This window comes from Hippoglossus hippoglossus, chromosome 21 (genome assembly GCF_009819705.1).
Source record: "Hippoglossus hippoglossus isolate fHipHip1 chromosome 21, fHipHip1.pri, whole genome shotgun sequence".
Classification (NCBI taxonomy): Eukaryota; Metazoa; Chordata; class Actinopteri; order Pleuronectiformes; family Pleuronectidae; genus Hippoglossus; species Hippoglossus hippoglossus.
In genome coordinates, this window is record NC_047171.1 from 5,364,184 (window position 1) to 5,380,941 (window position 16,758).

The 16,758-nt window shown below is 42.5% G+C and overlaps 1 protein-coding gene across 3 annotated transcripts in view; it reads left to right on the forward strand.

Moving 5' to 3' along the window:
- hdac4 (histone deacetylase 4) overlaps positions 1-16,758 on the forward strand; it is a 112,324-nt gene that overhangs the window by 39,335 nt on the left and 56,231 nt on the right. For 2 of the 3 annotated variants that reach the window (XM_034573599.1, XM_034573601.1), the window contains exon 3: positions 262-324. In XM_034573599.1, coding sequence (XP_034429490.1) covers positions 262-324 — 63 coding nt within the window. Of the gene's footprint in view, positions 1-261; positions 325-15,986; positions 16,252-16,758 lie in introns of those variants that run through there. The other variant, XM_034573602.1, reaches the window with a different exon arrangement.

A 16,758-nucleotide genomic window follows, 5' to 3' on the forward strand; every position in this document is an offset into this window, starting at 1 on the left:
GGCTCTTATCACCTGCTCAAATTTTGTTGCCAATCTTTGAGTTGTTGTTCCGACTTGAGGTGGGATTCATGTTAATTTATTACAAGTAGAAGCATGATTCCATCTAGTTCAAGGGAGGTTGGCTGGTTGTTGAGCTTCAGACAAGCATACTTCCTGTATTGCTTTTTTTGAATTGTCTTGTGAACCAGATCAAATTGTCTGAAAGTCGGATGTTTTCCACACCTGATTTTAGATGACGGTTTCTTTTCTCCTCTCTAACAGGCGTCTTCAGCAACAAGGATCAGCCTCTGGAACTTCTCAATCCACTTGCACTCAACCATTTCGGTAGGACTTCTTTATAAGTGTGTCCCCCTCTGTGTGCAGAATGACCTCATTGTTATTATGCTAGTTGTTTTTATTCACAACATGAAGAAATCAGTGGCTAATTTGCAAACCTGAGTGGAGCTGAATCTCAAGCGGCATCACCACAAAACAGTGGATTAGCAGATTGACTTTTTAAATGCTTGATGAAGTGTCATGATTAATAATGGATTTGAAGGAACAGTTGTACCTGTTGACATCATGTGATTGTTTGATACTGCCACTGATTCAGCTCTACTGTACTTTTAAACCTGCCATTTTGGAACAGACTTTTTCCCGGCCTGTGTTAAGGCTGCAAGTAAAGACTGGATTCACCACTGCTGCTGCACAAGGAGCTGTTCACCTGTTTATTCAAAGTTCAGTGAAGCGTAGAGCCTCAAACTTGAGAATCAGTTGTCATTGTCGATGTGGGTAATGCACCAGTTGTTCCCTTCATGAGTCTTGGCTGCCCAGGCTGCAGAGCGCTGGTCGTCTCTTTATTGATGTTGTTTATTAATATTGAACATTTCGTGTGTACAAATTGCACCAAATTCGACACTGCACTTCTTTGGATCCTTAACAATACACACACCAAGCATTAAATTGATAAGATGAATTATTCTTGAGATTTTTAAGCCCTATACAGACAAACAGATTTGCGAAATGATATATTTTTAATGAAAGCAGAAACAAAGACTTTCCTCTATATTAGTTTTGGTCTAGTTTACCTTGTTTAACTTCTGGTTTTTATATTTGCACTGCCACTGACTCAGGTGAGTTAACCTGCCCAAAGCCGTGCAGTTGACTGATTGTTGCCGTCATGTCTTCGGGGTTACTGATGTCAAATGCACCACAGGTGATTACAGAGCATCAGTGCTCATTGGAGGATCATGGTTGCCTTAGCTGGCTAATGTATGGCTCAATAATATATCCTGTCAGCATCTGCTTTGGAGGAAACTTATCATTTACTTCTGAGCACGTGAGTGTTTTCACCAGCTGACGTTGCTTATTGTTTTTAGCACATGACAATGTATTATTCAGTGGCCAAATCATTTTTAGATTTTTGCCATGCAGTGATGAGATGCAAAAGTGCATGTGAAAGAAGACATTTTGTTGGAACTTAACACTCTTCATGACAGGAACGTGTGATGATCTCACCCCATCAGCATGTCATCAACCCACAAGCGGTATGTTTGTCCCGTGTGGCGGGAGGACGTGCTGATGCAGCAGTGTGTCTTAGATACGGCTGCCAAGAGCTGGAGCCATTTCGTTTACTTTGCAGAAGTGACCCACGTAATAGCATAAACACACAGGCAGATGTCGACTCGTAAAACATACAAACATATGTACGACATGTATTTGGCTTCAATCTATCTGGGCTCTCTCTCATTGTTTGAAAGACATAAAGTAATTAAGGGAAACTATGTTGACCCTCTCTGGATTTAAGTTTTTAGATGGTTTTCAGAAATGTAGTAAAGTATAACTTAGTTTTAGTAATATAGAGTTTGAAGTCTGAGTTCATCTATATTGTAGTGACACAAAGACACCACTTTCCCTGAAACCTATTAAAAGATACATCAGTATTTTACTGCCTTTTATATATTTACTGTAGCTTTAACAAATACTTGTTGGCAGCCTAGTATCAACAGGGCAACACACATCGTCTGAGGCTCTTTTTATTTCCCTGCGGTCTGTGGTTGAACGTGAGTTAGACACCTGCCTTTGGTAAAAGCATCTCTGAAATGAATCTACTGATTTTGACATTTACAGGTTATTTAATTGACTCTGTGATGAGAGAGTAGCAGATAACAGATGAGTGAGCGTAGTGATGAAACCTCACTTAGTGATGATAAACTGTAATCCTGTAACTGAAGTGCTGGAGCTGTGCTGCAGCCAGAGATGAACCTCTGACAGCTATTTCATTTGCAATGGACTTATAGTGCAGGTTAAATGCAATTCACGTTGTAGACCCTTATCATACGTAACACACGTCTCCTGTAGGAAGACGACAGCATGTTCTCATGAACTAATTAAAATACAATTAAAGGTGAAGGAAACAATCATGGATTCACTTAGGTCATAAACTGTATAAAAACCTGGCCAATATAAAAGCCCTATAAATATCTTGCTACCGTACAGACTCTGGCTCTAAATGCGCAAGATGGTAGTGTTGGTATCCAGGGCAGTTTTAGCAACATTCTGGATAGTGGGAGGAAGTGGAGATGCTTGGTCCAGCCTATGACTTGGTAGCCTGGTATAAATCAACTTAATTAAATTGAATGAAAGCTGTAGGCAGGATTAGTTCTTCTTTAAAGTCACTGACTTTTGGGTGTTAGAAAAGTGGCATGCATTTATGCAAGTGTGGATACTGTCAGAAACAATGCCATGAATAGGCCTGGGTGATATAACGATAAAGTGCTGAATAATTATAACCAGCGCTGCTTCAGGACCAGGACAGACGCACATTAAAGGTCCGGTCGTCCTGTGTCAGAGTCTCCTGTCGGAGTCTGCTTCCTCCTCACTCCCCCTCTGACCTTCAACTTTACACTTGAACAATAATCACCATCACTGATCAGTTATTAGGACACGTACAGGACAGAAGTTTACTTTGTGTTTGTTTGATTCGCTCCAGAGTTTATGAGACACATGTTTAAACCTGCTACACAACACCAGACGTAACGTGACGCGCACAGTCAGGACATCAGGGTGAAAGTGACCTGAACGATCCAGAGGCATGATCCAACATCATCGATTAGAAAATAGATAAATATGATTATCAGTTCATGTGTGAGGAGGGACAGAGACGAGCACACACACACACACACACACACACTTGCAAACAGACGTTCCTCCCGCAGATTCTGACGCAACGCAGTGTTTTAAGTTCATTGTTGCAGAAGAAGCGACGCCCTGTTTATCCAGGAACATAAATCAGTTCTACGTGTGAGAGATTAAAACACGGCAGAGGAGCAGAGTCACTTGTTGACCTGCAGAGTAATGTGCCTCAGTGCAGTGGTGCTGATTTGATTTATATCGCGATATATATCGATATCGATTGATATGAAAGCCATGAATAGTTTTATATGATTAGTTAACTTCATACAAAGCGCAGTAAACAATGAAATCGGAAAGTAGGTTGTTCTAAATACCTCATAGGAACTTGCCACAGTGTCCTTTGCAGATTTATTCTTAGTAGCTTCTGTCTCTTCATGTGATCCCACACTGACTTCATGATGGTGAGATCAGGGCTCTGTAGAGGACAGAGTATTTGCTGCAGAAATCGTTTTTTCCTCTTGTCAAAGTCCTTTATGTCACTTGATTTTTGTTGAACACCTGAAGTACCTAAAACTTTTTTTTCACCTTACTGTATATACTGCATTTTCCGTTACATATATACATGTATTCTGTTCATATTTCAACCATATCAGCAAATTGCAGGCTCATACTTTTTTTTTTTAAGTAAACAGTATAACCCAAGCATCTAGACTGGAGTTGTGTCTGTCCAGTGTTAGATGTAGTACACAGTCTGGCCACTGACTTACTCACTGGTCCAATCATAAGACTGAACTGTTAAAATCAAATTTGACTTGGAAAATTCAGTTTAGTATGGTCCTAAGAATAACGAAATACGTAAATGCCTTCCCAAAAAAAAAGACCCCAGCGTTTTATTGGATTAAATACAGCACAATACAACACATTCACAAGATGTGTTATAATAAATTAACAGGGTGCCACGAGGATTAGTAGCAACCTGTGCGTGTAAGTGTCCTACGCAATGAAGTCATTTCAACACAGTTTCAGCAGCAGGGGGGAGGAGAGTGGCTGAAGTCAGCACTATTAAACTCAAAGTCACCAGTCTGTGAGTATGTGTGTTTCTTGTTTAGATGCCTCCTCGCTACAGCCGTGGCCAAAGGCATTATGTTTTTGGGTTACATGCATACTTTCATCCATCCATCCCATTCTTATGAATGTGATTTTCCAGGAACATCTTGAGGGGATTTCTTTTTTAAATCTGATTAGCATTTGGAGGTCAAAGGTCTTGAATTTGTCCCATTCATGGGATTTTTTTTTTTTTCCTCAAAGAACAACTAAACACCAAAGATGGTGACTTAACCAAAGATGGTGACTTAACTAAAGTCCATGACTTACATTCATGGCCTGACATGGATGTCAACTCAACTCCTCGGGGGCGACATTTCTAGTTTTTTAAGGTTTAAGATCAGGAATAGAATGAGTGCCGATCAGAGTGAATGACTAAAGCACAGAGCAGTGGTGGAGTATTATCAGGAAGACTCTGCGATAGAGACAGATTTGGATGCATATTAATCAGGATGACTAAATTGTGTACAGGACGAGGTACTGTAAGAGAAACTGAAGTCATGTGAATGTGGGTTTGAGCATCTGTTTGTTTCTGTGAATGCTCATGTGACATTGGAAGAGGGAGTGATAAAACTACAGCCGAGACAAACATGTATTAAAGGACACGTGTGTGTGTGTGTGTGTGTGGTAGGACTCATGGACCTTACAGAGCCATGACACCTTGGTCGGTCCTCACAACTTTACAGGACTTGACATAACGTTACGCTACATGTCATTTACCTGACGCTTATATCCAAAGCGACTTCCAATTTGAAATCTTGAGACTTTTAGGGGTTCAGGTAAGAATAAAGTTTGGGTTAGGATGAGGGTAATAGTTGGAGTTAGGATTATTAAAGACCGAGATGCAAGTTTGTGTCTGTTTGTGTGCCATCTCGCCGCTAAGGCTAAACTCGGCTCTTTCTCCCTTAGCCAAAACAGCTTTCTCCCACTCTGCACAAATTAGCAGCAGCCCACGCTCCACTCACACATAACTGTCAGAGCACAGACGCTGCAGGGAGTGAGGAGGAGGGAGGGGAAGGTGAGAGAAGTGACGAAGGAGGAGAAGGAGAGAGAGGATGGGAAAAATAGAAGAGGAGTGGAGCAGCAGTGACAGATAATATAGACCAGAAGCGGTTTGGTAGCTCACATAAGGGCTTTGTTGTGGCTTGTTTCATCAGAGCCTGGTGTGCGTTGTCGTAATCGGCACGAAACGTGACAGTTGTCTCATTTTTCTTTTCATTTGACATTTTTTTGTCTTAATGCTGTGTGCACATGTCCATTTTCTGTCTGCACAGCGCTGATAGTACAGCTTAGCAGAATGAGAGGCAAGCAAGTTGAGGGGAGGATGAAGAGTGCTTCACACAGGAAGTGGCAGACCTGTTGGCCAGCGCCTGTCCCCCCCCCCCCCCCCCAACTGAAAAGCTTATCTTTATTTAGACTCATCAATTATCTGCGAGCACTTAAGTAATGGCAGTGGGAGGAGGAGGTAGAATGAATGCAGTGAATGAAGGTGGTGGCAGACATGGGAGGAGAAGAGAGCTTGGGTAAGCCGAAAAAGAGGGATGAGGAAAGGCACATTATGCAAATATCAGGGCGCTCATTACCATTTCAAAAACTCTGGAAACCAAATCACTAAAAGTAGAGGATTTAAAAAAAAAAAATGTTGCCAATTCTTTCTCACTCTGCATCTGCTTGCTCACTCAACTCCAGTATTATTTGTCAGTGTGTGTGACTTTTAGAGCTGATCTGGATCTTGACTCAGTGGCAACTTTATGAGGTACAAGCAATCACGGAGCTCATTGGCTATCATCTGATGATGAATTAGCATTTCGGGGCAATGGTCAATATTTTGGATGGATAGACTTCTGTTAACTGTACATTGTTTATAGTCTGATTAGTTTCTTTTATCAGACGAGTCCACTGTTTCTCCACAATACGTTTTGTTTGCGTTTTTAGGTCTAGACAACATGTTGGATAATATCTATAACAGCTATCTACATCTGAATGCACATAAATTAAAAAGACAATAGTTGCAATTCAGTCGACGTGTTCCGCCTCTTTTGCTCTCCACACGGACCGTTTCCCAAAGGGCTTCCATCCACAAAAGGGTGTCCCTTGCCTGCATATTCACATGTAGAATCTATTTATAGAGATAACGGTTTAGGCAAACATGAATAGGGGGCAGCGTCGACCTTTGCCCCCAGCCTGAATTATAAGTGGCACATGCTCTTGTGATGCAGTGTTGCTCGCAGCAATGACGGAGTGATTTAACATGTTTATGTTTCTCTTCGGTTTGAGTTGTGGTAAGATTTTGATGTTGGTTTAGGGTTGAGGGAATCAAAACTGACTGCAAGCACAAGGCTGAATGTATTTATTTCATTAGGTTTAACCAAATCCAGAATCTTTCCTAAACTCTAACCAAAGTGCTTTTGTTGTCTAAACCCAACCACATGTTGGACTCCGACCTGAGAGTACAACTCGCAGGAGAAATTGGGAATCATCAGACCAGGTCATGGTTTCCAAGGCTTCATCCATTTACAATATCTAATAAAGCATTTTAACTTTGTATCAGTAATTGTTCTTGTTCCTACTAACACACCTGAAAACGCATATCACAGAACCGTTCATGTAAAACTGGGCATGTGCATAATGGTGTGAACAGGCAGCAGGTTATTTACTCTGACATTTGTTGCTTACTTACAGAAAATACTGCACGAGACACAACAATGTTGAACAGTAAGATAAAATGTAGAAGTGTGGCTGTAGCCCTACAGTTCTGGGTCAAATGTTTATCCTATAGCCTTTCTTTCTGGTTCTTGTTCCGGACTGGAATTGCTGCTGCAGCCCAGTCACTTCAAGGTTTGACGGGTTGAGCCATCAGAGCTGATCTTGTAAACCAGTGTTGGAACATATTGTTATTAACGTGTCACCTTCCTGTCAGTCTTGAACCAGCCTGGCCTCCTCTTTTGACCTCACGCACTAACCAGACATACTATCCCACAGATCTGCTGTTCACTGGATGGTTGACAGTGAACATTAGACTGTTGTCAGTGGAAATCTCAGCAGATCAGTGATTTTTCCAAGACACTCAAACCACACAGAAAGGAAAGCAGAGTCTGAGAGCTCACCTCCACCATGGCTGATGGGCCACTTTATCATCATATTGCATATAAATATATTGAGGTCTGATACATAAACAGTGCACACAGACATAAACTGCTTAAAATAAACAGGCAAAATATCCACTCTCTGATTAAGTTGAAAGGAACAAACCAAAAGATTGCAGCACTGTTAGTTTATGTATTTCAAAATGTCCAACAGCGAACTTAAAATCCAGATAATTATCCAGATCTGTACCAAATGTCATCCGTTTATAGATATCTGCACTCTACCCATGTCTGATATCTTCATAAGGATCTCTGCATCAGTGCTTGAGAAATTCACAAAAAAGTTAGAAACTGTCCCATCGTAATGTTAAGAAAGGATTTGCCTCCTTTATGGAATCAGCTCCTACAGTTAATGAGTTTTTTGGCCTGTACTACTCCCTTCTACCAAGTTTCAAGAACATTTGTTCACTAGGTACATTTCCATAGAACCTTTTCAAACCCTCACCCTGCTGCACTTTCCCACTCTGTGTTTTCCAAGGCCTAAAGTTTCTTCACATACTTCACACCTTTAATAGAAAGCAGCACATGTAGTGGTGTATGGATATCATGATCAGAAAGATGATCATCTACAAAGAAAGTGATAAATATTTGTCACCTTTTTAAGGTGTCGAAGTTTAATCATCTCTATTTCCCCCTCACTCTGACTGAATCAATCTTTTTTTGGTGAATGCAGTGCACATTTGTAGATGAGACACAGCACATGAAGTGAAAGGGGTGAAAAGCAGAGGAAAATGGCCGGGATAAGTGTTGAGAAGCCAGAGGATGGAGAGCGAGGCGTGTCCCATACGACATCACGTCTGTAGGTCACCATGACTGCGCTAAGACACGTGTCTGCCAGACGGACCCCTGCTACCTCCCTCTCTGCACTTGAAGCTCAAAATCTCATGGCAAAGCGACTTCCCACCAGGAATCTGTTGTGATTCAAAATACTGAATTGAATATTTGAAAATAAAATATGTATATAAGTAGAGATTTGCCAACAATACTTGTACTCAATCACTTAAAGGTTGATGTTCCAACCCAGTAATTGTGTGTAGCACTGAAGCATTAAGCATCAATCACATAACAGGATCAGCACGTCGTGGTCTTTAGGTCGTAGTCCTAATTCAACAGATTGTAACCTCGTATTGAATATTAGTCCTACACCTCAACGGTGAGGCTTACAATCAGCACCTAATGGAAGACAACCTGTTTTGTACACACATGCTCACCACGGAGCTCACACAGCCCTCGGGCCCCGGTGCCAGCTCCCCAGATGGTCCCAAAGTCCCCCCGACCACCCCCGTACACCCTCCTGACCTGGCATGGATTCACCACCCCGGTGCCAGTGTGGTGTAGGCTTGAGTCGGTGGGCAGCTGCCTCTTTCCTGCTCAGCCGCCATCAGTCAGAAACACGCAACACACGCACACACACACACACACAAACACAAAACCATGTCAAAGTCAGCGCCCAAGGGATTTTTCCAAATGGTTCTCTTGAACTTGTGATGAACTGTAATCTGATCTCCAGTATTTTCCTTCAATTCATCTCCTTGAATTCCCTTATTTCTTTTGCACTAAATCTTTTCGGAGTAGTTTACATATATATTTGGAATAAAAAAAAGATGTTTCAGCCCATTCACAGCATTGTACCGAGGCAAAAGGTCCAGGGCTACATGCTCAAACATACCTGAGGCTATCGGAGAGCAAAGGTGAAGATAAATTTAATCCTGAGGTAGAAATTGGAGTTATAAAGGGAATACAACACAGTGTCCCAGTGCCCAGTGCCTAATTATATCTACAGACATAGCCTGAGGTTGTGGCCTTCATGTTAACCCTGTTAAAGGCGCACATGCACACACACATGCACACACTCTTTTTTTTTTTTCAAGTCTAAGGAAGTATGGCAGAGTGCTCAGAGCCAGACTTGTTTTGTCTTCCAGGAGAACAGACAGTGCCTTAACCTACTTTGTCTGCATCATTGCCATTATCCTGACAGCTATTTAGGGGGAGTGTGTGTGTGTGTGTGTGTGTGTGTGTGTGTGTGTGTGTGTGTGTGTGTGTGTGTGTGTGTGTGTGTGTGTGTGTGTGTGTGTGTGTGTGTGTGTGTGTGTGTGTGTGTGTGTGTGTGTGTGTGTGTGTGTGTTGCAGAGGGGATTTTTTTACCATGCTACCATGTCATGAATGTTGCATATGGTGTGTTTTGCCGTGTTGGCTGGATGGGCTTTGGCAGACGTCTGGAGTGTGAGGTTGTGTCAGTGTGTGAATTAGGGCTGCACGATGAATTGTATAAAAAAATCATGATCTCGATTCAGACCTAACTGTAATCTATGTATGGTCATTTCAAAATATAGCACAGCAAATAAATGTTCATGTTCTTGCAAAATATTTGGTGCTGGAAGCTACTTTCACAACAAAACAACGAGTTTAAAACTGTTTATTCGAATCAGAAAAGAACAGACGTGAGTTTTGATGATGCCTTCAGTTTCTGGACTCTCAAAGTCTCCATTACTTTAATCAATCAGCAGCATCAAGAGCCTATGGCTTTGATTTGTAATTTTGCGACATAAAAGCTGATACGGAATGAGTCCAAGTATCTTCCTCAGATTGTGATAAGATGGACATGTGGACTTCTGCCAAACCAAGCTGCTCAAATTGTCCTATCATGTCTGGCAAGTACCAAGCTCAGCAGAGCTAGATTTGGACTTGTTGAAGTGTCTTGTCTCACAAGGGCTAGCATGGGCTAACGATTCTTTCGTTTCTATAATACTTAGAGGTAGATATTTCCCTAGAGTTTACAGTTTTTTTTAATTTAGTGTGTTTGTTAATGTGCAGGTGTAAAAATAAACAGGTGGATATTTAATTTGACTTCAACCATTCTTCACCCTTTCACTTCCCGTTCACCTCACTTGTTAATGTAGAGGTGTGTTGTGAAAAGGCTTTTAAAAGTCCGAGCAGGACCATATGGATCTAGAAGGGTTCTCTGGAACCTATCTATTATGGATGACCACTTCAGGGCTCAGACCCTTTCTTTCCTCTTGCGAGGGTTTAGCTAGCTGCTGGCTGACAAACACCACCGTGACCACAGGTTTGCCTTCCTCGCTCCAGTAAGAGGAGTTCATTACAGAGAAGCCCGGAGCCTAATGGCTGCAGTGTGTCTGTCAGCGATAGACCGTGTTTCACCACAGAGTTGTTTAACAGAAAAAAATAGAACGTGTTTGCCTTCTGCCATTATGTGCAGCCAAAACTGATGATCAGCAACAGATCTACACCTTTTCTCATTGTCTGAATTCTTTATCCCCTTTGGGCTTGCACGTGGACTATTCTGTCTTATTGATGCGGTCCTCCATTTGTAACCATCCTTACTAGTTCTATGTCTGTTTCCATTATTGACAAGGCCCATATAAGGCACAATGCTATAATCTGTACTCTGTCCATAAAGGTCCAGCTTTAGTGCACAGTGGCATTCCTGTGACCCATTTGACTTTTAAGTGCACATGGAGCAGTGTGGTGAGCTGACATCTGACTGACAGCTCTCATAAGTTCAATTTGGCATTGCCGACAGCTAATGGCTCTCTGTCTGCTGTGAGCTTGGTGCAGACTGGGAAGGCATTACCATTGAGACGGAAGGAGAGGGCGTAAAATATGAATGAACAGAGAGATCCCCACTGCAGCCAAGAGCTCAAAGCAGTTATCTTTTCTTGCCATGACTGGGTTTGAAGAAGGTGTTTTGAAGCCTTGGTGATTTAAGGTCTGATAGGAGTTGATTCTTGTTATGGGTCATTTTTGTAGAGTGAGTTACCTCAAAGAGATCAGAAAGGCAGCCTCATGAAAACTAGATTTTAGGATTTTGTGATCTCTTGCGCGCGTATGTTTGTGAATCGTTGAGACCCTGACATTTTATGACATTTAAACTCATCTTACCCCAACAACATAGATCCCCACTTTGTTAAGAAACCAGTACAATAATTATATACTGAATGGCTTTGCTGATTGACCCAATCATATCAGTCCCTTATGTCTCCTTAAGTTATGACTATCGGTTAAGGGAATGGCCCCAGACAGCCCTATTTCATCAGCTTAACCAATGTGCAATGTGTTCTTAAAGACGCGGGGACATATTCAGGAGAATTTGGTATGGTGAGACCATAACTCCTTGGGGGACCCAGATGTAACCTCAGACCAAGAACTGTAAGTGCCATTTGCCGTCATATAGCTGTGTACCCAGGCTAAAAGTCTGGGGCACAACTCCATGTTGACCAGATGTTGGAGCAGCTGGAAACGGTCCACCCCATCAAAGGCCTTGGTCATGTCAGCCTGCAGCACCCTGAGCACTGTTGGTTGTTTTATGTCTGTAGCCACTTACCAGGAATGTGTGGCTTTAACAAGGGCAGTTATGGTGCTAGACCAAGGGATGCAGGCCTGCTGGTTCCTACTTCCAGACATCACTGTGGGCATCAGCTTATTTATGATGAGACGTCCCTGTTTTGTTGGAACCGTTCTCTGCATGTGATCTTTGTTTAACCATTTAATGAGTTTACAGGTCAGGACTTGTGCTCAAGCCTTTCAAAATCAAAATAATATTTTCTTTATGCTTCAGCTATGCTTTATATCACTAATAAGATAAGACATAAAGGGTGCTGAAGTGGTGGGTTATCCTTTTCTCTATCAATTGAGCACGTTTTGATTGTTATGAGCGGTTATTGTATTGCTGTAGGGAGCCTTATTGTGGAGCTGGGGTGTGGTGTGAGCGTGTATTATAAATAACCCAAATCAATAATAAACGACACAGTAGCTTTCGTATTTGGAGTTGGGTCTTGGGTTCTCTTGGGAGATGGATGAAAAAAGCAATCCTCCTCCCACCATACCCCCTGTCACTGTGGGGGAGGAGGGGAAAGACAAGCTCATGAGAAGGTACAAAAATAAGAGCTGCTGTCTTTCTCCTTCTCCTAAGTATGGACCAGCTTGTGGTTGTAGTTTGCATGCATGCCTGTATGTGTGTGTGTGCGTGCGTGCGTGCGTGTGTGTGTGTGTGTGCACATGTGTGCATTATGAGGCGGACACCGTCCATTACTTATTAATCAGTCCTGTCTGCCTCGCTGCCATACTGTGTACTTCAGCATGCCTCGCAATCATTATGCCACATGCATTATTTAAGCAACACGCGCACGCTGACTCTGATGCAGATAGCTACACAAGCTATTTATCTCGGATATGCTCACTTATCGCCTTGTCTGATTCTCTCACAGGCTGTTGCGAATATTTCAGAGGTCTCTCTCGCTCGCTCTGTCTCTGTCTGTCTCTCATAGACATTTATTGTCTTATCTTCGGTCACAGGCCACTCTGTGCGAGGGTTCATTCATACGTGTTGTTTTCAATTGATGGTAATATTTGACCCACTCATTCAAGTCCATTATAAGCTCAAGGTCTCTGCATGAAGTTTGAGTGTCTGTGCACGTGGACTTGTTGAGTGTTAGAACAGATTCTGCCTGTTGTTGCTTTGCGAGCATGAACAGGTGAGAAATCCCTTAGAGCACAAATTCAGAAACTCTTGTGTTGAGTTAATTGTTTTTGTTGTGATTTGAGGCTTATGAATTTGGCTTGCTTGCATAATATGCTGTTCATGTAAACATGCTCCCATGCTTGGTAATGCCCTGGTGGTCTTGAACAATTTAATGCATGCCGTATTATGGCCAAAGAAAACCCTTTTCATAGATGTCCACATGCGCCCCACTGTTTGTTTTTGTTTGACAAGCCGCTTGCTCACAACCACTGATCTTTGACCATGTCGGTTACCAACTGACCTAATGTCCATACATAGATTTTTAATGCAAAGTTAATGAGGTGCTCTGTTGCTCACAGTCACAGTTTAGCTACTGTCCTCTGCAGTGGTTATTTTACCTGGTGTAAACAATGAAAGGGTGTTTGTGTGCGTGTGTGCATGGTTTTATGGTTTTGGGTTCAGTAGCATTAGCTGTTATCAGTGTCATGGCTGCATGAAATCTAGCTAAGCCTTTGACGTCAATGGCGGCATACAACAAGCTGATAACACAGAGTTTCTATCGCAGCCAGGTGTGTGGGTGTGTTGTCTCATCAAACAAAAGTTGGCTTCCTGGATGTTACGCTGAACTTCAAAAATAGCTCCTGCAAAAAAACACACAGAACGCAGGCCAACGTGCATGCATGGACCTTAAACAAACACACACACACACACACACACACACACACACACACACACACACACACAAATTGAGGAGGTGTTTGTAAAAAGAAGATCAGTGTGTTTATATGCACTTAGATATTAAGATTATTGTTCGGTTTGTGAAGTAACCAACAGTTTCTTTTATTGAGGTAAACATCTAGTTATGTTGCCATGTTTTTGATAGAGTCCCCTAATTTCTGTGCGCAAACCTGAAGTAAAAATCTGATTCAAAATGAAGCTTAAGTATTTTTCTCTCTATCCTAAAGATCCAACACATCTCTGGTCAACCCTGCAGGTTTTTACATTAATTTCCGCCTGATTATATATATTAGCAGACCACTTCGGTGTGTGACATCTGTGACATCTACAGTGCTCTCAGCCCAGTCCCGCTCTGGCTGTAAATGCCTCAAGCTTCATGTGCGACACATGCTGGATCTCCTCCAATGTGTCGAAGTAGCGACATTTCAGTGAAGAAGAAGAAAGTGCACAGAGCCATATCTGTTGTGTAGTAGATCTGTTGTGAATGTCCTCCTCAAACGCCTCAGAGGTTGCTGTATGAGACAGTGTGACCCTTAGCGATGCATCAACGGTGTACATTCCTGTGAAAGTCAAAGAAAGCGATGAGCATTGGCAGTGCTGCTGACCTGACTCTTGTGCTGTGGAGACCGCAGGCTGGCTGGTCTGGGTCAGAACCCAACTCATGTCATCGAGGTTGATCCTCGAAGTGAGTTTAACTGCTGACATTTCAGGTCCATGGTGAATTTGCAAGTGTGTTTAACACAGGTCGATGCTGATTGCGCAACATAATGCAGAGAACAGACTCGCGCTGTGTGTGCACAACAGGAACAGTGTCGGAATTTGTTGATCAAACCTTTAGGGTTTAATTTACACTTTTTTCAGCCGGTCCATTTCTTTATTTTGGTGACATCAGATCTTCCCAGCGTAGCTCCAACCATATTCACCCTAGCACCTAAGGTGAAGCTTATGTTTCCTGTGGGAATCGAAATTTAGGCTACTGGTTTCCTCTCTTGTGTATTAGAGGACATTTGCTTGAGATTTAAACTTGTATTACAGCTCAACGTTGTGCTGTGCAAAACTCCTTGAGCATTTGCAACCAGCACCAGCAGGTTCAGAACACAAGTAGAATCCTGTCTCGTCTTCAGTGTTTGGTTAAAAGAGAATGATAAAGTAGGTACTTGCAAATGAGATTGATTCCAAATGAGGTAATATATAAAATTGCACTTGAGTAAACAGCTATTCACACTGCAGTCAGTTAATCCTTTCTCTCTCATTTCAAACTCTGTTCATAAATAGTTCCATTGCATTCACTCCCATTGGCTTAGTATCATAGTGACAGTTTAAATGACAGTAAGACATATGACAAGCGCCACCCCCAGAGGAGCACTTGTCATTAGTGGACCTTGATGCCGCTCAATAGACCCATTCTCCAGTCGCTCTAATTGCTTCTCATTGTCGTTCAATCAAAATCTCTTTATTCATATTTAATGTTCTTTTCAGGCATTGACGTGAATGTGTCTCAACTCTGATTCAGTGGCTCTCTCTTAATTTATTGTTTGTGTTTCTGTTCTTCTATACCAGCGACAGCCGTGACCTTTGTGTTTTGACAATGTCCGTATGTGCATCAGGCCACGCAAAACCTCATGAGGGAATTTCAAGTTTCAAATATAAAATATAACTTTTTTTTGTTTGGCATCTTGCCTTTATTGATAGGACATTGAGCATGAATTTGGGAGAGAGAGCTTAGCAACAAAAAAAACTAAAAAAGCATATAATTATAACAGAGATCTTTATTTACAACAAAGCATCCATGCAAGAAACGCAGACAAATAGTATTCAAACATATCGTGGTGGGAAGAGGCCTCTCCTCAGTAGCTGTAAGCAGGATCCTCTGTGTGTGCAGTGGACACTTTTGAGTTGTTGTGAAGTGTTCTATCTGCAAAGCAAAGCAGCATCCATTATGGTCAAGTAAACTACACAACAAATGTTGGGCTGCTGATGTGTAGGAGAGTTTCAGCCAGAAGATGAACCAGAAATATCTTTTGAGTGCAACTAGTAATGCACATCAACAACAGTGGGGTGTGTGCAGAGCAGAGAGCATCCAACCACAATATTTGTTTAGTCACATTCGATTGAGAAGGTAGTCCCAATCTCTCCTCTGCCTCTCCGCCGATCGGTGTGGTAGGAGAGAGAGGAAGAGAGCGACTCCAGTAAAATGCTCAACATGCCTGAGACTGCCCTCTGATGTCACTGCGAGAGAGGGAGAGAGGGAGAGAGGGCGAGAGAGAGAGAGTGGGAGGGGACCAGAGGAACAGAGGGGAGGGAGGGACAGTGGCAGCCGGAGGACAGAGCGGAGCGCGTCAGTTAGAGAAACCGAGAGAAGCGATACAGTGAGAGACGGAGAGAGTGTGACGGGCTGAGAGAGAGAGAGAGAGAGAGAGAGAGAGAGAGAGAGAGAGAGAGAGAGAGAGAGAGAGAGAAAGAAAGAGATCTGCTCTCACCCTGAGAACCAGCTCGGTCTGCTGTATTTTTCTTGTGCTACAGTGGACTTTACGCCTCTGCTCAGAGTGTCACTTTTGGCTTCAAACCCACACACACTTTCTCTTCCTTGCTGAAATACTGTACACTGCACACACACACACACACACACACAAACACAGCAACCGGACAGCACGGCACCACTGATGGGTAAGAGCTCTTGTTGTTATGCACAGATTCTTGTGTCGTTAGCGTTTACGATTCATTTTTAAGGAGCTGCTTTGGGATTTGTGTGTTTTTTGCGTGTGTGATGAGTATTTACTAATTATGTGTATTGATTCATTTTACATTGGTGTGTTTTGTTAAGTTGTGGTGTGCGAGTGTGATACCTGAGCGTACATGTGTTTACATGAACTTGTTTAACATATGGCTTTTTTATAGTGTGTGTGTTTGCTTGAGGGGCAAATGTGCGTGCGTGTGTGTGTGTCGAGTGAGAGAGTAAGTCTTCATCAGCTGTGTGGGTGTGCTGCCTTGAGTAGTGACAGTGTTTATTGAATGGCACTGATGTATGGAGACTCTCGCTCAGAACCACTCAGTGCAGCCTTTAACTGAATGGAGCAGATGGCAAGAACTGTGTGTGTGTCCCTCCCCACTGCTTGTTGTGTACATGTATGTATTTGTGTGTCTGTGCCTCCGTTTGGGTGGATAAACATGGGA